The 19,976-nt window shown below is 41.9% G+C and overlaps 1 protein-coding gene across 2 annotated transcripts in view; it reads right to left on the bottom strand.

Moving 5' to 3' along the window:
- ubr3 (ubiquitin protein ligase E3 component n-recognin 3) overlaps positions 1-19,976 on the bottom strand; it is a 42,182-nt gene that overhangs the window by 6,589 nt on the left and 15,617 nt on the right. For both annotated transcript variants that reach the window (XM_078286050.1, XM_078286051.1), the window contains 11 exons: positions 18,883-19,328; positions 17,534-17,622; positions 14,633-14,782; positions 13,565-13,698; positions 12,543-12,653; positions 12,111-12,311; positions 10,093-10,229; positions 7,731-7,816; positions 3,976-4,081; positions 2,305-2,405; positions 739-863 (listed from right to left, as the gene is read on the bottom strand). In XM_078286050.1, the coding sequence (XP_078142176.1) occupies positions 739-863; positions 2,305-2,405; positions 3,976-4,081; positions 7,731-7,816; positions 10,093-10,229; positions 12,111-12,311; positions 12,543-12,653; positions 13,565-13,698; positions 14,633-14,782; positions 17,534-17,622; positions 18,883-19,328 (1,686 nt within the window). The remainder of the gene's footprint in view (positions 1-738; positions 864-2,304; positions 2,406-3,975; positions 4,082-7,730; positions 7,817-10,092; positions 10,230-12,110; positions 12,312-12,542; positions 12,654-13,564; positions 13,699-14,632; positions 14,783-17,533; positions 17,623-18,882; positions 19,329-19,976) is intronic.

Genomic DNA, 19,976 nt, shown 5'->3' with positions numbered 1-19,976 from the left:
TCACTAATACAGATTTAATAGACTGAAGACAGATAGCCAATTAATGCCACACTCTCCGGCAATCACACTTTCCTAGATAATGAAGATCGATATTGTCTACTGTGGAAACCGCATAAATGAACTCAGAAAGGGCTTAATTCATCTCACTACTGAGTCATACACAATGTGAACTGGTCCAAGGGAGCAATCAACTGACTTAAAAAGGCATTGGATGCATTTGAACTACAGACCCTTCAAATATGTCCCCAAACAGGGTCAAAACAGCATTGGGAATGGTAAACACAGTGATGGTGCTCTTTACCCAATTGTTTCAGCAGCACATTATTGTTTTATGTAGTCCTGAGTGCTGGGTTCACTGAAATTATCTTCACACTATGGCCAAGTTTGATCATTGCGTTACATTAGAACAAAATTAATTTTAGCATAGGGCTGCACAATATTGACAAAAAAAATCATATTGCAATTTTTCGATATTTTAGATTTTTCAGAAACAAGAAATATTATTTATAAAAAAAACAACTGATGTTGTTGCTTAAGATTTGCTAATTTATAGGCCAGAAATTGGGCTCAGCACCAGGATACCACAGGGAATCCATTTTGAGCAGCAACCACTGATGAAACAATTGTAGCCTCATGCCATTTGGAAATTGAAGTAGTTGCAATTTCCAATTTTTTGCATCAATATGCCTTTGTGAACCATGTTCAGGCTGATGTGATGTGATGTGATTTTGCTTTTACCTTCTTGAGTGCTCCAGATGTGCTCCAGGCCTGCCTCTCCTCTGGGCTGAACTTGGCTGAGAGTGCGGCCAGAGCCTGGGTATACTGCAGGTTGTACAGCATCTTCACCACACAGGTGAAGTGTTCTACACAGACAGACAGACGGGACAAGCCAGGCGGAAACACAAAGAGGAGAAAAGAAGAATAACTTTCATAGTCCTTTCATTATTACAAATGTCTCAAACAACATATTCAGCAGAGGACTTCAGCATGTGCGCATGTGTTATTTTATGCACAAAAGTAATTAACTGAGAAACTACAAACTCCTCTAGAGTCAATACAATAAATGCCCAATCAAAGAGGTTGAAAGCCATTCACAGGGTGGGGGCAATCTATTGGGTTCTTCATTCCTGCTTATAGAGCCTCATCGAACAGTGGGAGGGTAATTAGCAGAAGGCTTCAGGTGGGGAATGCAATCTGAAGGAGGTTTGAGTTTGGAACTGAAAGGAACAACAAAGACTGCCATTATTTGCCCTTCCACAGGAAAGGGCTGCTGACAGCTCCACTGTTCTGGTCATTGTGCCAAGTGTCAGCACAGAATTAAAAAGAACACACAGATGACCCCTCCTTACAGCGATGAAAGGCAACCAGGCTCCTTGGGGACAGATAACTCCCGATCCCTTGTATTTCTCCAAAAATAAATTAATAAAAAATATAAGAAAACAAAACAAAACGTAGGTTTTGTGACCTCCATTGTTATGCCCTGTGCTTCAATAATAGGCTTCATGCATCTCTCATCCTGTTGTACAAAAAAATAAATAATAAAAAAATCAATTCTCTATCTCACAATGACTGCAGTAATGATGCTTGGTTTGGCTTGATCAATTTGGAATTGAAAAGACACAAAGTCCATTTAAAAGCTAATCAGATACTGAGTGTCGTTTTCCCCAGCAGAGGCTGAAGGGCAATGTGAGGAGGTGTTACATAGCCTACAGGCAGGATGCAGTACATGCTGCAAAATGGCACCTTGAGAAAAATCTGATAGTCACACACAATCCTTAACCGAATTTGTTTAAGATTGTGAATTACAAGTTAAGAAAGCATTTAGGATATCTAATTAGAATGTTAACCATTACAAGCTACATCTTTCACCAAATTCTCCTTTTCCATGTTCAAAAAGATTTTTGGATCCTAAATGTCCCTGCCAGCGGTCAACCTAGTTCAGTCATCAATGAAATGATCAGCTTGCTGTGACACTGCTCCCATTAAAGATGATTGCAGCCATTTGGGCCAGGTCTTTAGGTGGCCCTCCCCCTTCTGCAGCGAAGAGCTGAGCTGGAGGAGATCTGACGACGAGTCGGAGATGAAGGGCACACAAAGGAGGTGCATCCCTCCCATCACCAGAACTGTGTCACTCTGATCCTCACAGCCAAATAATGGCAACAGGAGCATAGATAAGAGACTCCAAATGCCTCCTCCTAGCATTCAGCCATGATTAGGACTGATAATGGGACTGTCATTGTGGAGCAGCCACCGAGAAACTCCCCGCTCTCTCGCAGCCTCATGAAGCAGACACAGGAGCGGTACCTTTTCGCAGAGGCTGTGGCATGGTCAACACGAAGATAATCAGTAGAGACGGGACATCTCGAAACAGCATTGGCACCTCAGGTCTCTCTTCATCAAAGCCACTGCAAAACAAGCAAAAAGAGCTTTTCAGAATATCAGAATATTTTTTGGCCCAATGTCAAATTGCTATTGTGACGAAAACAGACACAGAGGCATGAATGGATTAAATGATTTAAGACCTGCATTTATTTTGTTCTTCTAACAAGATGTCCACGCAAATGGTGAAATGCAGGCACTCTCCATGATAGGAATTATGGACCAATTATAAATATAGTAAATATTGACTGTTCTTTTCATTAGAGGGATGAGAGCAAAGTCCTTGTTGAGTACAACACTTTAAATTTGCTTAAACAAAGACATGGCTTTTACAAGTCCTCCACTTAAATACAGCTGGAAAAGGCCCATTTCCTTGTATCCCCTGACCGACTTCCTTAATGCAGCCCTAGTTACATATTGTTATTTTATGCCGTCTCCATTTAAATGTCTTCTTTTCTGTTGACAACCCAGTGAGGTTCCAATCTCCACTCTACTCTTAAGAGGCCTCAGGGGATTTTCAATGAAAGGAACTGCACTTACAGAATAATACCTTCCATTACCAATGCACTCACCAGTTAATTCCACTGCGCATTGGAGAAAAGCCTTACAGGACGGTATTATTGACTTTCTGGTAAAACCACTGCATACAGTATACACAGTGACATACAGTAAAAACGGAATAAATGCAGCTACTTCTGAATAACATCAATATAGTTATGTCAAATCATAATGAACAGGCCTACAAACCTCTAAAGTTTACTCAATAAAAAAAAGAATATCTGGGTAAGAGCAAAAAAGCGTCTATGCAAAAACATCTCTCTCTGTCCTATTTAAATAGGCTAGTTCAGGTTGACCGCCTAGGGGTGTCAATGACAGTGCTGCCTCCCGAATCCCTAACAAGGTATTTTTAAACACCAAATGGCTCCACTGAGAATACTGTATGGTTGTGAGCACTTTAATAGTAACAGGTGTAAAAGCTGTCTTCCAACACTAACAGGGAGGAATGGTTGTTGAAGCTCATCTTATATTGCTAAGTGCTGCGAGTGGGATTTTTACAGCTGTTTCGACTGTGAATCCTGACAACCAAACTCTATTAAGGATAGAAAGGCATGTTTTGACCTAGTAATTTAAGACATGGAAAAAGACAATGTGGTAGAAACTATGCCTTTTGTTAAATACGGGTTTCTGTTGAAGCTGGGTGGACAGCTGAAGGTTGAGATGCTGTGCTGCAGCAGTGCTGGTATGGTGTTGGTGTGGTGCAGTTGTTCTCAGTACAGTGATTTTGACAGGGTCGTTTCACTCTCTGTGGAGTGCCCGGTAATTTGCCAGATGCGGCAATTATTGGTATCTATGGCAACCACACATGGTCCCTTTTCTGTTTTTAGCTCCTCTTTGTGTGGAGGAAAAGCTGTTGGGGGCAGGAGGAAATGGTGGTGTTTAGAGAGAGGGCAAAGTGGCGCTTTGATTACGTTCTTGTGTGTAAGCGAGGGGTAGCATTAGGGTAAGCAGTGTCTATGGTGAATCTGTGAGGTACGAGGCAAAACGTATAAATAGATTTCCTAAAGGAAGATGTGCTTGAAGAAGAAAGTCACTCACTCTGCCTCTCTGCTTTGTGAAACCTGAGTCAGCCTAGTCCAGGGGTTGTAGGCTGAATCAATGCTGTACAGACGCATGTGCATGGCCAGCACATGGAACAGCTGATCTGCAAGGCAAAAAAAAACCCCAAAACCCACACATCAGTGTAATGTCAGAGAGAAATCACAGCGCTGACAGGAACAAAACCAGTTCTGTAATTGTTCACCTCAGTGCCTATTGCCACACCCGGCCAGCTATCAGTGTGGATCAAATGATGAAAGCAGTTGACTTGAACTGACTGCACTGAGTGCAGGCTAATGGTTTGGCTGGGATAAAACCAGGCCAGACCAGATGGATACATGGTAGTGCTCAATAGCTCCAGGCAGCTCTTTGGTCAGGTCACACCTGTTCACTGTGGAACTAATGGAACATGAAGAGAGACCCCTCCACAATCTCTGGTGTATACACTGGCTTTTGATAGCAAGACGCTTCAGAGCCCATATAGACTCTTTGTCACAAGCAAACCTGTTAGAAGTACCAAAGTGTACAACATCACAGCTAACCTCAACATGGGTAAGAGGCAGCACAGAAACAACCTTGTGACCTAAGCAGGGATTTTGGAAGAAAAGCAGTGAGAGAAAGGTCTATTCCTTTAAAAAGGGCACAATATGTTAAGTAATGTATCCCCAACTGGAGAAGTGTCCTTCTCTTTATCTCATTAGTCCAGAAACAAATTAACCTACTTTTTCCTCATTATGACCTAAATCCAAGTTAGCACCTATTAAAGCCAGAGTTTGAAACTAGCATAAGAGCAATAGATTCACAGCACATATGAACCATGTTTGAAACTAATTCCACTAAATCAATCAGTTCCATTTAGTATCATCTCTAGGTGCACACAACAACCTTCTGTATAACCTAAGCCTGCTTTGGGCAACACTTACAGACGACCAACGAGCAACACTAATCCTATTTGATTTTGTTTTCCAGGGATTTATGATGCTGTAATGCAGCAAAATACTTCATATAACCAGCTCTGCAATATTGACATTTGTGAACTGTCAATACCTAGACCAACACTGCCCTCCACAGGTGAAGACAGAAACAGCATGGGGAAAGCACAGTGTCTGACTCTGTACCAGTCCCTGTGTCAGAAAGGGTTAGCATTCCTCCACTGGGAGATGATGAGTCAACGCCACGGAGCGCCACTCTGTAGCCCAACACCAGCCAATGGCCTTCAGTCTAGTAGGAAACCAGGCAAGCAGTCATGATTCCAGCTAAAAGCTCTTTTTTCAGGCGGACAGCAGTCTGCTGTTCCCCCATACTTAGGAGGCCCTCAGTTTGGCTTCAGATATTGATCTATTTCCTCTGCTTTCGATGATGCGACTAATGATGATCCTTTAGCTCTGGTCTTGTCATTGCTCTGATTATAGATTTGTAACACTGTGTGACCTTTGAGATTCCTAGATTACCAACATCTTCATTCAATAGACACATATTTTTCCGAAAACACTGTCTGAGGTACAGATCATCCTGATTAAAGAACCTGGTAAAGAACTGCTATAGTCATATACATATATACCATATACCATCAACCTACACTTATTAACACTAAAGTTTAATATTGAAAACACATTTAACAGTCTACTCAAGACAGGAAATCAGAGTCTGTATTAAAGGATAATTACGGTTAGTTTCCTAGTTTTTGCCATGACGATTGATTGTGTTCAAAATCCCGTCACTTACTTCACTGTAGAGCTTTATGTACCTCTAGTTTGCTGCTAGCGCTGCTCTCCAATACACACCCAAGGGTCAAAGAAAGCTCCAACAGTTGAACCCAAAAAGCAATTAAACTCTACCTCTCAACACAATAAGACACAATTCTCTACTGATTAGCTGCCTTTTCCCCGGGGATTACTGGCATGCAATGGGCATTCTACATGTAAAATAATCTATCAGCCACTCAAACAAAAACGATTGAGATTTACTGAAGCTGGCCGACACTCTCGTCACCAATTGATTCTGCACGACTGTAAGGTCAACGTGATTTGCCTTCAAACACACTGTGGGGCTGAAGCAACACAGCCTCTTAGACTAATTCAAGTATTTGGTGCTGAATAAACCAAAGACATTCTATTTGAAGGAGCTGATGTAGCCTATTTTAAGGGATTGCCAGGCAGCTCCCCTCTGTGGTCCATGGCGTCCTCATCAGTTAAACAGAAGAAATGCCTACTGGGATATAGGCTTAGGAACTCCCTGGGCTCTCATAGTTAGCACGTCTGCCGTTTTCCTCCATATCCCATTCCCAAAGAAGAGCGAACACTAATGTACTGCAACTGAGTAAATTTGGCCGTCAGCACGGCTACACAGTTAATGTAGCTCAGAAAATGGCATACCTCCAGTGTGAAATCTCTTCTCAGCCACTCAAGGATGACAGGCCATTTCACTGCAGCAGCCAGCAGCCACCACTTTGAATTTATCACCACTTAACAGACTAATTAAACAAAGAGAAAATGGCTTGTGCTCCTTATTACAAACTGAACTCTGATCAGGGTTCCACTTTTTACACATTTTACACTTCAAAATGCCTTTTCCACAGATCTTACATAATTGAATGAATTTGAAGATTTTGGTCAGTAATCAATATGAGGTGTGCTGATAGTGGCTGGGCAATGTGACTGTCAACTAAACCGTCACTAGTCAAACACATGTTTCATTTCAACATTGCACTCATTACAAGAAAACTGCACATTTTTATGGACATATAGGTGAAGGGGATTAAAAGCAAGAGTCAACTACTGACAATTTAGAATAATAATAATAATAATAGAGGTCCATGTACCATTATCAAGCCTTTGCCTTGCCACAGTGGCCTGGCGCAGTAACAGCTCCGTACATCAAGATCACAGTTTTCATCCTCCCCCAGACGCATGCCCTTGCCAGTTGCCACACAATCAACGAAAACAGCACTTGACCCATTTGTCTGCTTCATTTACCCTGACTGCTCGAGCTCCCAACAGCTCACCTGGGATAGCATCTCTCCTTGCCTGCCATTGCTAATCGACCTTTTCTTTTCTTTTTTTTAAACAAATGGTTCAACAGTAACATGGACCAACGGCTTTGATCTCAACTCAGACACTTCATTACACAGGGGCCGGTGGGACATGACGTCCTGCCACCTGCAATAAACCACAAGTCACCGTAATCACCAGTTTAAACGGCAGAATACAACAGACATAACATCATAATAACTAAATCATCATGGTTCTTATACTAATCAATTTTGAAAACATACATGAATATTCTAAGGAAAAAGGAAATGTCACTTGTCTACTGACTGTCTCTTCTATTGTTGCTATTATTTGACCCTTGCAGTCACCACTGGTTGCTTCATCAACAGTACAGGAGTGTCTGCTAAATGCCTATAATGTAATCTAAAAACATGATACCACAATTTAATGTCTACATTCTATAAGTTAAAGGGCTAGCTAACTAATTAACATTTGAGCCTAATTTTTAATTTGTGGCCAACATGGAAGCAATTTTTGATGATCGAAGTAATTGGGTCTAAGAACTCGTTTGTTGAACCATCCCATTGATGTGTTAATATCAGGCCATACCCAATTTGCTGAGGACAAGGGCATTCACAGTCCACCTGACACATAAACATACACACACATTGTAGGTTAGTGGGCATGAACATTTTATTTGATTGTATTTAGAAGATAATTTATAAATGACATAAGAAATGAGTGGGTACAGGAGTAACTACTCACTGAGACAGGAGCGTTTGGCCGCTGCACTGGCCCCTCCAGAACACAGGTTTCCTCCCCGGTGCACAAGCTCCAACTCCAGGTTGGTCCTAAGGAGACACAGCCATGACTATTAGTAGGTAGCATAAGTCTATTGGGTGCATATTTCACCCCTTAAAGACATGCATCACAAACTAAAATAGTGTAAGGGGAAAAAAAAAAACAATAACAGCAACAACAAAAAAAAAAAATGGTAGAGTATCATCAGATTCAGCTTTTGGTTAGGTATGCTGCCTCTTTTCACCAGTTTTATTAGGAAGATGAAAGATGTTGCCTAGTCAAGCCATTTGCCGTTAAATGCGCCTGTTTTACAGCAGCAATTCCGTATCAAATAAATGACAGCTTTCTGAGACTGATTTTGCACAAGCCGGACCATTAGCATAAAAGCTGTTCCATCCACAGTCTGCATGCATAATCCCCAATGTGCATTTCCCATGCATATCCAAAGACATTTCACTCCTGAATTTCAATTCCCTTTACCCAAAACAGTGAAAAATACCTTTAACAAAGTACATAGATGGTAAAAACAGATAGGCATTACTAAAATAAGACTGAGCTGGGCCTGTTTTCATCCCGCCACTGGCCATTTCTTACTATGGGCCAAGGAGGTGGGGGCAAATCCTTGGGTTTCCTGGGAGAAAAAGCAATTTCACATAGATAATGCAGCCACGGTGAAGCTCCATCTGGCTTCTGCTGATAAGAGCGCCCCTGTGACAGAGGAATTTTCCACTCCTCAGGCAATTTGCGCTGTTCATTGAACTTCAGAGAGCCAACAGGCACCCAGACACACTCAGGGGATCTCTCTGTGCAGGGTTGAGGGAACCACAGCATTGGGTGGGCAAAAGGTCTGGAGGGGTGAGGTCTAGGAAGGGCAGAGTTTTTGGAATGGGAGGGGTAAAGAGTTAAAGACCCCAAGGTGAAGTGCAAGCCAGTCATCTCTTTGACCTGTGACCGGTCTGCTGAGATAATACAAATTCCCTTAAATTTGCAGCCATTCATCAACCTGTTTCCCATCACTTACATATCGGGAATAAAGAAAATAAAATTGACAGCAGTCAACTGTATTCACACCACGAGAGACCATATAATTCAAGGTACTGCAGAACTCTAAATACCTGTGAATGGGCAATCTGCAGAATTGCAAGTGTGACTAAGCAAGCTTGAGAGTGACCACTCTGAAGAAAAGTGGTCCTAAAATTCAGTCAGTGAGGGTGCAATAAATCCATACTCAGTCAGACCTAAAGGACTCAGTGAAGATGGAGGAGCAAGAGTCAATACCATTTTACTGCAGCCTAAATTGACAAAGCTGCTAGTGCTGCTTTGAAAGAACATTATTCTAGCAACACCTCTGGATCCAATATAGCAGTATAATCAGAGGTATGAATAAAGCCAATCAAGTAAACCTTCACAGCTCCCTGAACAACTTTCAGAAAATGCCAAGCAATCCATATATTTGGTGCAGGTACAAAGACTGTGCAACATCTGCAGTATTGAATTTCAATTCCTTTTCAGGGGGCCCTACACAAGTAAAAAACTAACAAAATAAGACTACAATTCTGGAGAGAGGACAGTACTCGCTTCCTGTGTGGACAGTCATTGTTATTCAAGGTGAGGAGCTGGCATTAAGAGGCAGACAGAAGAGCAGACAAGCGTTTAGTCCACCGGCCACAAAAGTCAATGGTGTGTGTGTGCATGCGTGTGGTGGTGCAGTTAGAGGACCTCCCTGTCCAAGGAATGTAGACGTAGAGGTCAGTAGCCACAGAGACTCACTGAGAGATAACCCACTATGACCATGTCATTGCTCATACCTCAGGACTCACACACAAACACACACCTTTAGGGTAAAGGCTCTGTGTAGCTTTTTCTTAAAGCCTAAAAGGGGACTAGGACAGAGGAAAGGAATCCATCAAATGATAGGACCAGGTGCGTAAAGATGGCAGCATCCTGGTTTTTATGTGACTGATTGTCTCACAATGCAAAGCATCCAAAGGTCACCATTCAGTCCTTTCAGGTTGCAAACAATGGGTGTGCACTGCATTGTGGGAGGGGGCAGGAGGACACCGATCCAAGAGTCCCGTATGCATGCACCTGGATCTTTATTATGTGAATCAAGTTATCTTTTTTACTCCAGTTCCACATTACAAAATGTAGTCAGAGATTCCCTGACAACATACAACCACACCCAACTGATTATCTGTCTTGTTCTCACCTCTGAGAATAAGAGGTTATATCTATGTGAATTACATGGGAATGTAGGATTTGCATAACCATTGCTAAGGAGGGGTTTATGAGAGTCCCACCCTCCACCCTGCGACTCTGCTCTCACCTTGCCACAGAATACATGAAGAGGAAATCATTATCAGGGGAGCCAGGGTTCTTTCCATAGTCCATGTATTTCTTCTGGGTGGTGTTCTTGATGTCCTTGATAACCAGCTCCATCTCTTTACTCAAGTTGGACTCCGTCTGAAAAAAAAAAAAAAAAAAAAAAAAAGAAAGAATACAATGAAGTCAAAATGCCTTTCTAGTATGAGCTTGAGGATGCTAACTTGACTTAAGCTAAAAGGAAAAAAAAAAAGAAGGCAAGATATATCTACATTATAAAAGTTGGCATGAGAAGATGGGTTAAATAGCAAAATTAGGCTGAATTAGAGTAACGTCCACAATCTTCTTGTGATGGCAAATTGTGACAAAATGTTAAGTGGCAAGTATTTACAACAAAAGTCAGTATTCCACACAGTTTGGAGTCAAACATTTCTGGTAATCATAATCACTGTCTCTTTGTTGTTAGCTACTAGTGAGGTGAAGCAGTGTGTTTAGAGGACAGGTAATCATGAAACTTACTACTGATGCTCCTAGGAAAAATCTCTTTTCACTCCTCCCCCTTCATAGGCAGTTTAAAGCGCATGTGCTTTCACAAGGAGTTTGTGGACGTTGTGATATATTATAGTAACATACAATCCACATAATTTCCATTCATAACTTTCACTATAGCTGTTTTCATTTCAACCAACTTTTCACCTAAATCATTGCGTAGCTTTCCTACTGAACTGAAAGCTTCAGTTTTCTTGGCTCAACGCTGCACTCGAGTGCATCGTTTCAAACACCCACAGGGACAGACTTGTTCTGCCTTAAAGTGATGTTGGAAACATCATAAGTACAAGCTGAGTGCACATCAACGACCCTACAAAAAATGACTGGAATAGTGGGAATTTTTGATGATAAATGGTAAAAGTGATGCATTTTATTATTCAATATGTTATTGTTTGGCTTTATACGTAAATACGTTTTGTACACAGTATATGTATGTATAAGTATTATGTTTCTGCTTTCACTGTTTTAGTTGTCATGAATTTTTGTTTTAAATTACTTAATTAAAAATATCAATTACGAAATGCACCTTTTCTGCTCTTCATTCTGCTGCTGCAACACAAAGTGGCTCTGTGCCACTTGATTTCTAAAATAACACAACACCCACAAAAAAGCGCATTTGTTATGATTTACTGTTATTAAGCACCTGAATGTGCAACAGATTTCCGAACTCAGAAGTGGGAGCCTACAAGGACTTGAAGGCTGCATAAGACACTGCTAGCCAAGTATTCAAGAGAAGCACTCCATATGAGAAGAAGAGCATGAAAAAAAACAGTAGGCCAACTTTTATTAATTTAAGGTCTGTTCCCATTTCATAGCACTATTTGAGTCTTTATATTCCTTTAATTCATGACTGGAAACTGGAGTCCTTGTTTAACATTTCAAACTACAATTCATTATAATGGGTCTGAAAACCTACTTTGACTGATGGTTAACTGAAGATTAAGTTAATCTTTTACTTGTGTTTAATAAACGCTGCAAATGGAGTTAAGGCTGCAACCGAGTACTGTACTGTTACCATTTGGGTTGTACCTTTCAGTAATTTGCAACCTAGCCACAGAAAAGCAAAATGAAAAATATCCTGATGCATATTGCGAATCATGATGGTATCTGTAGATATTGTGATATGATATTTTGTCCATATCGCCCACCCTCAGCACAGGGTCAGTTACAGAACAGCACCCCTGGATCTGGTAGAGATTCAGTCTCTTACTCAAGGACACTTCAGCAGGGCAGGTGCTTGCTGACCCAGGGGATTTGAACCAGAGTTCTCCGGTCAAAGCATGGTCTCTCTAACCACACCACCACCCTGTTGCCGTTTACATCGCAAGTCAATATTCCCTACTATAATATTGTAATAATTATAATGTTTGTCTCTGTTATCAGCCAATAGTGAGCTGACAGTGTTTCAGGACAGGTATGGAGACATACAGGGTGTTAGTAACAATGAACTCCTGGCCTTGTGGTGAAACTTACTGGGAAAAGGCCCAATTGCTCCTGTAGATCTTCTACCTCCTTTACCAGCACACACGTCTTCTTGTTAGTGGGCGTGTGCCAGGCACCAGCCTCCGTGCCCCGCCCAGGGCGACAGGGAAGGACACTGTTGGCAAACTGTCGACACAGTGGGCAGGTGAATTCACCCTTGTCAACAGAGAAGCCCTGCAGGACCTGGTCATTCTGGAAAAAACAGACCACACATCAGATCAACGCAAGAAACAAAAGCAAATAGAGCAGGATCACCTTCAACATGACCCATGTGATCTGGATTCAAAACTTTGAAACAGGTGACAGTCGCTGAACTTTGAATTTACAGTAAGCAGGACAGCACGTTATTAGTTAACAACAGGCCTACTTACATGGCAGCATACCGTGATATTGCAATAGACATGGGGTCAAGCTTTTTCTTACCCTCAGAGATTCCATGTAAGACTTGTGGCAATCTATATGTAAGGTGTGTCCACAGGTCTGGACGTAGACACCCCCATCCCAGCCTATTGACACAGACTGCAGACAAGAACTCTGCAAAATTCACAAGAGAACACAGCATGAAGATTAAGGGCATATTAATATCCCTACCATATACAGTGCCTTCATAAAGTATTCAACTTCCTTGACTTTTTCCACATTTTGTCGTGTTGTAGCCTGAATTCAAAATAAATTACACTGAAATTATATTTTTTTATCAAGAATCTACACAAGATACCGTATAATGACAAAGTAAAAACGTGTTTGAGAATTGTTTGTTAATTTATTGAATATTTTCTTGGATACAACTGCATCAGCTTGGCACATCTGGATTTTGGTATTCTCCCACTCTTACTTGCTTATTTACTCAAGCTCAGTGAAGTTGGATAAGGAGCATCTGAACGGCTATCTTCAAGTCATTCTACAGATTGTCAATGGGATTCAAGTCTGGACTTTGGCTGGGCCACTCAAGGACTTTCACATTCTTGTTCCGAAGTCACTCCATTGTTAATTTGTCTGTACATTTACCTGCCATTTTGTCACTGACCACTAGATTCCATGAGTGAATGTCCAGCCAATCAAGTATAATTATTGTTGGTTTGAAGTTGATCTGTTGGAAGATTAGTGTAGTGGACTGGGTTGTAATGTATTACTGAAGTCTAGGTATGGCAACCAAAATTATTTAAGAAGTAGAGTGATTTTTTACTTGGGGCCCCTACCCATTGGTGTGTTATGTGTTTGTACAACAGCGTTTGTCACACAATGTTGTGTGTTAAAAGTGATGCAGCCATCAGCTGGCCTACAAATATCATACCAATGAAAACCCACAAAGAGAATAATGGATATTAAATTTGCTGAAGCTGTTGTTTTACATTAAAATAAATTCAATCCCTATTGGTGCTCTTTTTGCTTTCAGCCATGCTCTCTCCCATCCAAAGCTGGCTATGTTTTCAGCAGACACCTACATCTTTGAAGAAGCGTTGCATGAGGGTGAGCCTGACATCATGAGCCACGCCGCACGTGTCCACAGGGTAGATGTGCTCCTCATCACTTGTCGGCAGCTTCTTAGCCTCTTCGCTTTTGCAGCGGTGCCCCAGCACTGAAAGACAATCACAGCACAAACCAGCGGCACTCAGCAGTCAGTGACAATGACTCTACTCTAACTCAATGTAATGAATATTTCAGATTCACTGTTTATGGCTGTCTATAATATTTACATTAAACAGTCAAGGACTGTGATTGTGGCGAGAGAACATATGCCACGTCAATAACACAGATGTTTACGCTTTTCACACCCCAATGCAAAATAATGACTGATAAATCAGACACAGCCAGTGACAGCTAATTTCCAGCACATAATCTCTGCAATCAGTGGCAGTGAAATCACACTGGAAGAATGTCCTGCTTTAAATGATGATAGTTTCTGGCCACCAAAGAGGACAATATAATCGTATGGTATTATGGACCCAACAAAATAATTCATGTGTGGTGTTTACATTGTTGTCTGGTTGCGGTTCTATAAAAATAAGTGGTGGTAGATCATGTAAGATGTTCCTTTGACCTTGAGGGCAGAGTGTTCAGAACCGCATTACAACGTGACTAATTACTAATCAAACATGCCATTTATTTTCACGACAGTGAGTGATCCTCCTCTGTCCACAAAAATGACATAGAAATTACTTCTTAACAGCAGTAGGCAGTATGTACAAGCAAGCAGGGATCAACATGAATGATAAATGAGCCAATTAAAACAACAGCTAACCTGCCTATTAAAATGAGATTTCCAATATGGTGGATCCAAGCTGCCATGAATAACTGTTTGGTTTAACAGGCAAGGCTGGTGATAGGGGAGTAGAATCTCATGTCTGTGAAATACACCTCCTGTTAATTTGACCCCTCCACGCTGCAATTGCATTTGCAGGTTGTTTAAATTGTACTACAAATCAAGACAGTGATGAAACAAAGTGGTCCTGTATAGGCCATTAATTTAGGCATGTCTGAAAATGGAGGGGGGACGCTGGGTAATGCAGTACCTGAGGATGCCTGGAGGAGAACCACCAGGCCAGTGGGTCTGTCCTCGGTGGAAGGTCCGCTCTGGCCACAGATCACGCAGTCGTAAAGAACTTCAGACTCCATCACCTCAGACGCTCCTAGGTCCATGGCCGCCTCAGCATCTGGGGATTCTGTCACAAAAAACACCAAATGTGAGGTTGCAAAAGCTTCCTTTCAAACACTTCCACATAAAATAATACAAACAGAATTGATAAAAAAAATGTTATCATAACCAGGGGATACACTGCAACAGCCTAAACAAACAAATACAAAAAAAAAATTGAATAAAGATGAGATAAATTGTGATTCGATTTTCTACTCTATGATCTGTTGGTGTTAACAAACTATCACCTAGGAAAGAGGGAAAACCATCCAACCAGAGGGGATGAGCTCGGCAAGCGGTGTGTGAAAAACAAAAACATTGGGAGGTAATGTGGTGTGAAAGGCTTTCCTTTAGGCAGGCTTAAACATTGAGGTAACAACCCATGATTAAGGGAGGTCACTCACTGCAAGCCACGCTCCTACTCAGGGGACAAATATCATGCTCAGTTACGCTACACTATTCCTTTCTAATTCACACTGAATCAATAACGAATCTAAGAATATGCTTCCGACTTGGGTATTATTCTGTAATTCCTATGTGTGGTTGCCTTGCTTCGTATGAGGCATAGATTGTCAACAGGAAGATTTATTACTGTTATCAGTCATCAAGTTCTTGCCACTAATCAGTGCACTAATTTCAGGTCACCAGCATACCTAGCACACATACTGGAAATAAAAATTATTCAATGTGCTTTGATGCAATGAAAGTGCATGAGCACTGGACTGTGTAACAGCCATATATCAATACTTACAATATAAGTCCATTCTCTGCTATCCCTATCTGAGTGATTGGCATAGCACTACAAATTAATTACTGATGTGAAATTAGTTTTAAATGTTAAGGACTGTGTTCAATTTGAACAGTAAATATTGTGGAGAAATGTCAAGCTGTGCTGGAAATTGATTTATTGCTTTTTGGAGGAATATGTTCTCAGGAGAGGTCACTGTGTTCCTGGGGAAATGAAAGCTGTTTGCATTAGATGTCAACGCCACAGCTTTAGCCTCAGGCCATCAGAGTACATAGAGCCACCCGTGTATACACACACACACTCACACACACACATACATACACACTAAAGGTAAGACACAAGGACACAAGTGTTGCCGTTATATGCTGCTGCTTTATGCTTCCTACAACATAAATGTGTGAATCCTCCAAAGAATGAATTCTATGCAAGTAATAGGTTTGCACATTTTCAAATGTTGCCAGCTCTAAAAGAATACTGCGCACGTTAATCACAGAATTGGTGACACAGAACACTATTAAACATATCCAACTAAAGGCACAATAACCATTAAGCCAAAAACAGCAAAAAAAGAGTCAAATGCATCAATTGTTAAAAACAATAACAGTACTTGATTCCTACAAGCTTCAGTATTAAGGTAATTACTAAGCATCAATAATTAAAACTGAGATGAGGATTTTTTTCTGTATGTGAGTTTGAAATACAATACATGTCTATTCTTAGATATAGTGCCTTATCTTGGTTTTATTTTTCCACAGCGTGCCGTGCCAGTAGCCAGTGAAGCCATAAGCAACGGAAAGATTAACGTTTGAACAGATGTTCCAACTGTCCTTGTTAAAATTCAAAAACTAATATTTATATCCTCTGTGACATTTGATTCATTCTGTGAAATAAATGTAGTTCAAGAAAAGACCCACGGCAGTTCTTTATACTGGTAAGATGTAAAAACAAGCTAATCTATTAAAAAACTGTGCCAATGTTAGCAGGAACTCCTGCGGTAGGTTAGCAGACTCAAGGAAAAATGCCTCAACTGTGTTATACTTTCTCAAGGACGTAATGGGAAAATCTACCGTACAGGCAAATTTAAAGATGACTATAATCAACCCATGTTGCATTCACGTGATTTAAACATGCATCTCCCTGTCCCAGTTAAATCCTACTCAGTAGTGTCGGTGATGTGACGCCAGCAGCGGTGAGCCTGAGGGAAAGCCACAAAACTTGCTGCTCAGCAGGAGGTCTGCACACAGAGGTCGGAACACAACTCTGCCTGAATGCTCCGTCTGATCACAGCAGCCATTATTCATCCACTAACCATGCTGTGTCAGGGTGGGCCCTGGGAGTCCAGCCCACTATTAGTGCTTTGATCCTATGTGCCCTCAGCCAGCACCCGCCCACCCTCCCAACCTCCCCAGAGGAGCACTCTCCTCTCAATTTCTCCTAACAGGCCTGCAGAGACCACAGCCCACTGTCACCTTGACTCAGTGAAAAAGGCATAGCAGTGATGGCTTTATTTCAGCCAGCGGCTCTTTTCTTCAAGGGCTGGCTAGAAAGCTAGCAAGGTGTCCTTCAAACAAATGAGCGTAACTGTGTCTTTTGAGTGCTTTTACAAGGTCTTGCATGACTAAGTCAGAACAAACCCAGTTCTATAGCCATGTGCTATCATAGTGGTTCTCACAACCCTTAAAAGCGAACCTTTGCCTATTCAAGTCCTTGTTGTAGGTGTAAATCCCCAGAATGGTAAACTGTGACACCAAATTATGATTTTCATTCTCCATTTGAATTGAGTAGTCAATGGAAGAGGCCAACAGTGTGTAACAGCATTTATCACAATATAACACATTTTTATTTTAGAAATAATTCAGATTCCATAACCCCCCAATAATCAAATTAATAAATACTGTCTTGTGACCCCCTGGATTTCCCAAACCCTCCGTGGAGAACCACTGCTATTATTAGGTTCCAAGACTCTAAGCAAACAACTCTGCAGTCTGTAAAAGGCTATACTGGGGCCACATGTTAGCAGTCTCTTCTTACCAACATCCATGGCTGTTTCCATGAAACTCTTTTGCCTGGAAGCGAATTCAGCAAGCAGCTTCTGCTGTCTCTCTCTGGCCCTCTGACGTCTGAAAGAAAGAACAATGAGTGATGTGCAATTCTATCAATATGCATCAATGTGCACAACAAAACAAAAACAAATTTACTAATTGTTTGTATGCAACTCTAAAATAACTGTTAAGTGCTGAAATATGACAAATGTCATCATTTTGATTCTACCAATGAAGTTTCATTAAAAGGAGTTAACCTATTTCCATGGCAACAGATTCGCTGGGTAAGTGACAACAGTGGTTTTATACTCAGGAAACAAGCACTTCTCGCAATAATAAGCTCTTAACAACCCCTTCCTCTCCATGAGAGCATTAACCGCTCCCCTTCCACTCCTCCGATGCATTACAGTCTCCAGGGAATGAGCATGCCTGTTGTGCAGGGCATGTTTCCCTCACAAATGCTACATGGCCATCCATAGTGTGTGCAAGAGATTTGTCTATATAGCACTGGATACTGTTACACGCACAGCAGGCGTCTGATTTCAACAAGGTTATATTGTGAGTGTTGGAAGGGTTGATTATTAGACTAATGTGGTGGGCAGACCACCCCCACCCCCTGCCCCCACCCAACTTGCAGGGTGCGGGGCTGACTGTAAATTGAGTCCCTAATAAGAGGACATAAACAAATGCTGACAGGAGTGCCACAGCTCAGTAATTTTCACCGATGGCTTCAGGGGCGCAGACAACCAGCCTGAGGAATGGGCAGCAGCCCCTCTTCTCGCTTCTCACTGCCTCTGACTGCATCGCTGCCCAACAGTTGCCTTGGAAACAGCTACAGTCCACGCAGACGGCAGAGATGCTACCTTTGTCTTTGTCTTGGGGGTCAACTCAACCCCAAAAGTAGGCCATTATTGAGTGGTTATAGCCCATTTCATCATCATTAGAGGAGGAAAATGGGAGACTAGAGAATAGGGATAGTGGGTGAATGTGAGGCGAAAAGCCAAATCCCACTGGATTCAACTTGCTTTTTCAAACAGTCTTAATGGTATGAACTGATACCATAGCTAAAGGAAGAGTGTTATGGAATAGTACTGCAAAAATACCGTTTCTGCAGGTTAATTTTGACAGCCAATGAAAGTGTTGTAGCATTTATAACCCTAAAAAAGATTGTTTTAACTGTGTGGTGATACAACTCCTATTTCATCAGGTTATACTGACACAAAATGACTTAGCAACCACTGCAATTAGATAAAACTGTGTGGAATATGTTGTGTGGAACTGTGCATGTGTAAATGCATGATGGTGATTATGTATACAAACTGTATGCTGTTACGGTACCTCTCTTCCTTATCCATGGTTTTCTTGTCAGTGGGACTGTTCTTCTTTGGTGGCACTGGAGGACACACCTTTCCGCAGATCTCCTGGATGCTACGCTTGCTTTGGCGGCTGCGCGTGGCCGCCTTGGTGAGGATGCGCTCGATGGCAGTGATGCCATCTCCATGGGCGTGACGGCTCGTGTCCATGTCCTCTAGCCAGGAGGCTGACAGAGAGTTCTGCCTGGCTGACAGCTTCTGGTGGAGCTTGATGAGGAGGGACAGCATGCTCTCTCGGATCTCCAGGATCTCTGTGACCAGCTGGGGGGGCGTGCCCGGCGGGACCCAGCGTGTTGAGGAGCTCTTGGGCCTGACAACCTGGGTGGCTTCGGTGTTGCTGCGGTTGATAATCTCCTGGAACTTCCTCCTGCGCTCCGCCACAAGGCTGAACACCTGAGCTTCACGCAGGTTCTAAGACAGCACAGAACAAGAAACAAGTTGCTTCTCAGAAAGGCAAGCATAACTATGCATATTTGTTGGACATTCTTTTATGCAAAGCACCTTACAATACCATGAGAGCATAAATGTTTTAGCATGTGTGATCACAGTGGGAATCAAACCCCCAACACCCTGGCAGTGTTACTGCCATGTTCTACACATTGAGCTATACAGAACCACTGTGAACACACATGGGACCAAGCATACACACATGTAAATGCTTTCACACACATACAAACTCCAACCACCCCTTCACAGCACACAATATTTCAAGTCTCAAGCTCACATTATATCAGTATAATGTTCAGCTAGAGAGCGAGAGAAAACCCTTGTGACCCATATCCAATTCTACTGCAGCCAGGTCTGTCTGTGAGCACAAACACTATCTCCTCAAATTACAACATCACTGAAAGTCTGATGGATTGTGATGGATTGGAGAGGTGCTGTATTACCATAGTCAGACAGGCACAGTACACATAAAAGTCAAATTAAATGGCCATTATAAAATTTCAGCTGACGTTTCAAGACTACGTCTCCTGACACACAGAACAACCATATTCCTGGGGAAAATTCAAATCATCCTGATGCAAAAGATCGCAAGCCATCTGAAGGATTGCCGTG

The sequence above is a fragment of the Centroberyx gerrardi genome, chromosome 10, assembly GCF_048128805.1.
Source record: "Centroberyx gerrardi isolate f3 chromosome 10, fCenGer3.hap1.cur.20231027, whole genome shotgun sequence".
Classification (NCBI taxonomy): domain Eukaryota; kingdom Metazoa; phylum Chordata; class Actinopteri; order Beryciformes; family Berycidae; genus Centroberyx; species Centroberyx gerrardi.
This window is presented reverse-complemented; position numbering and strand designations above follow the sequence as displayed.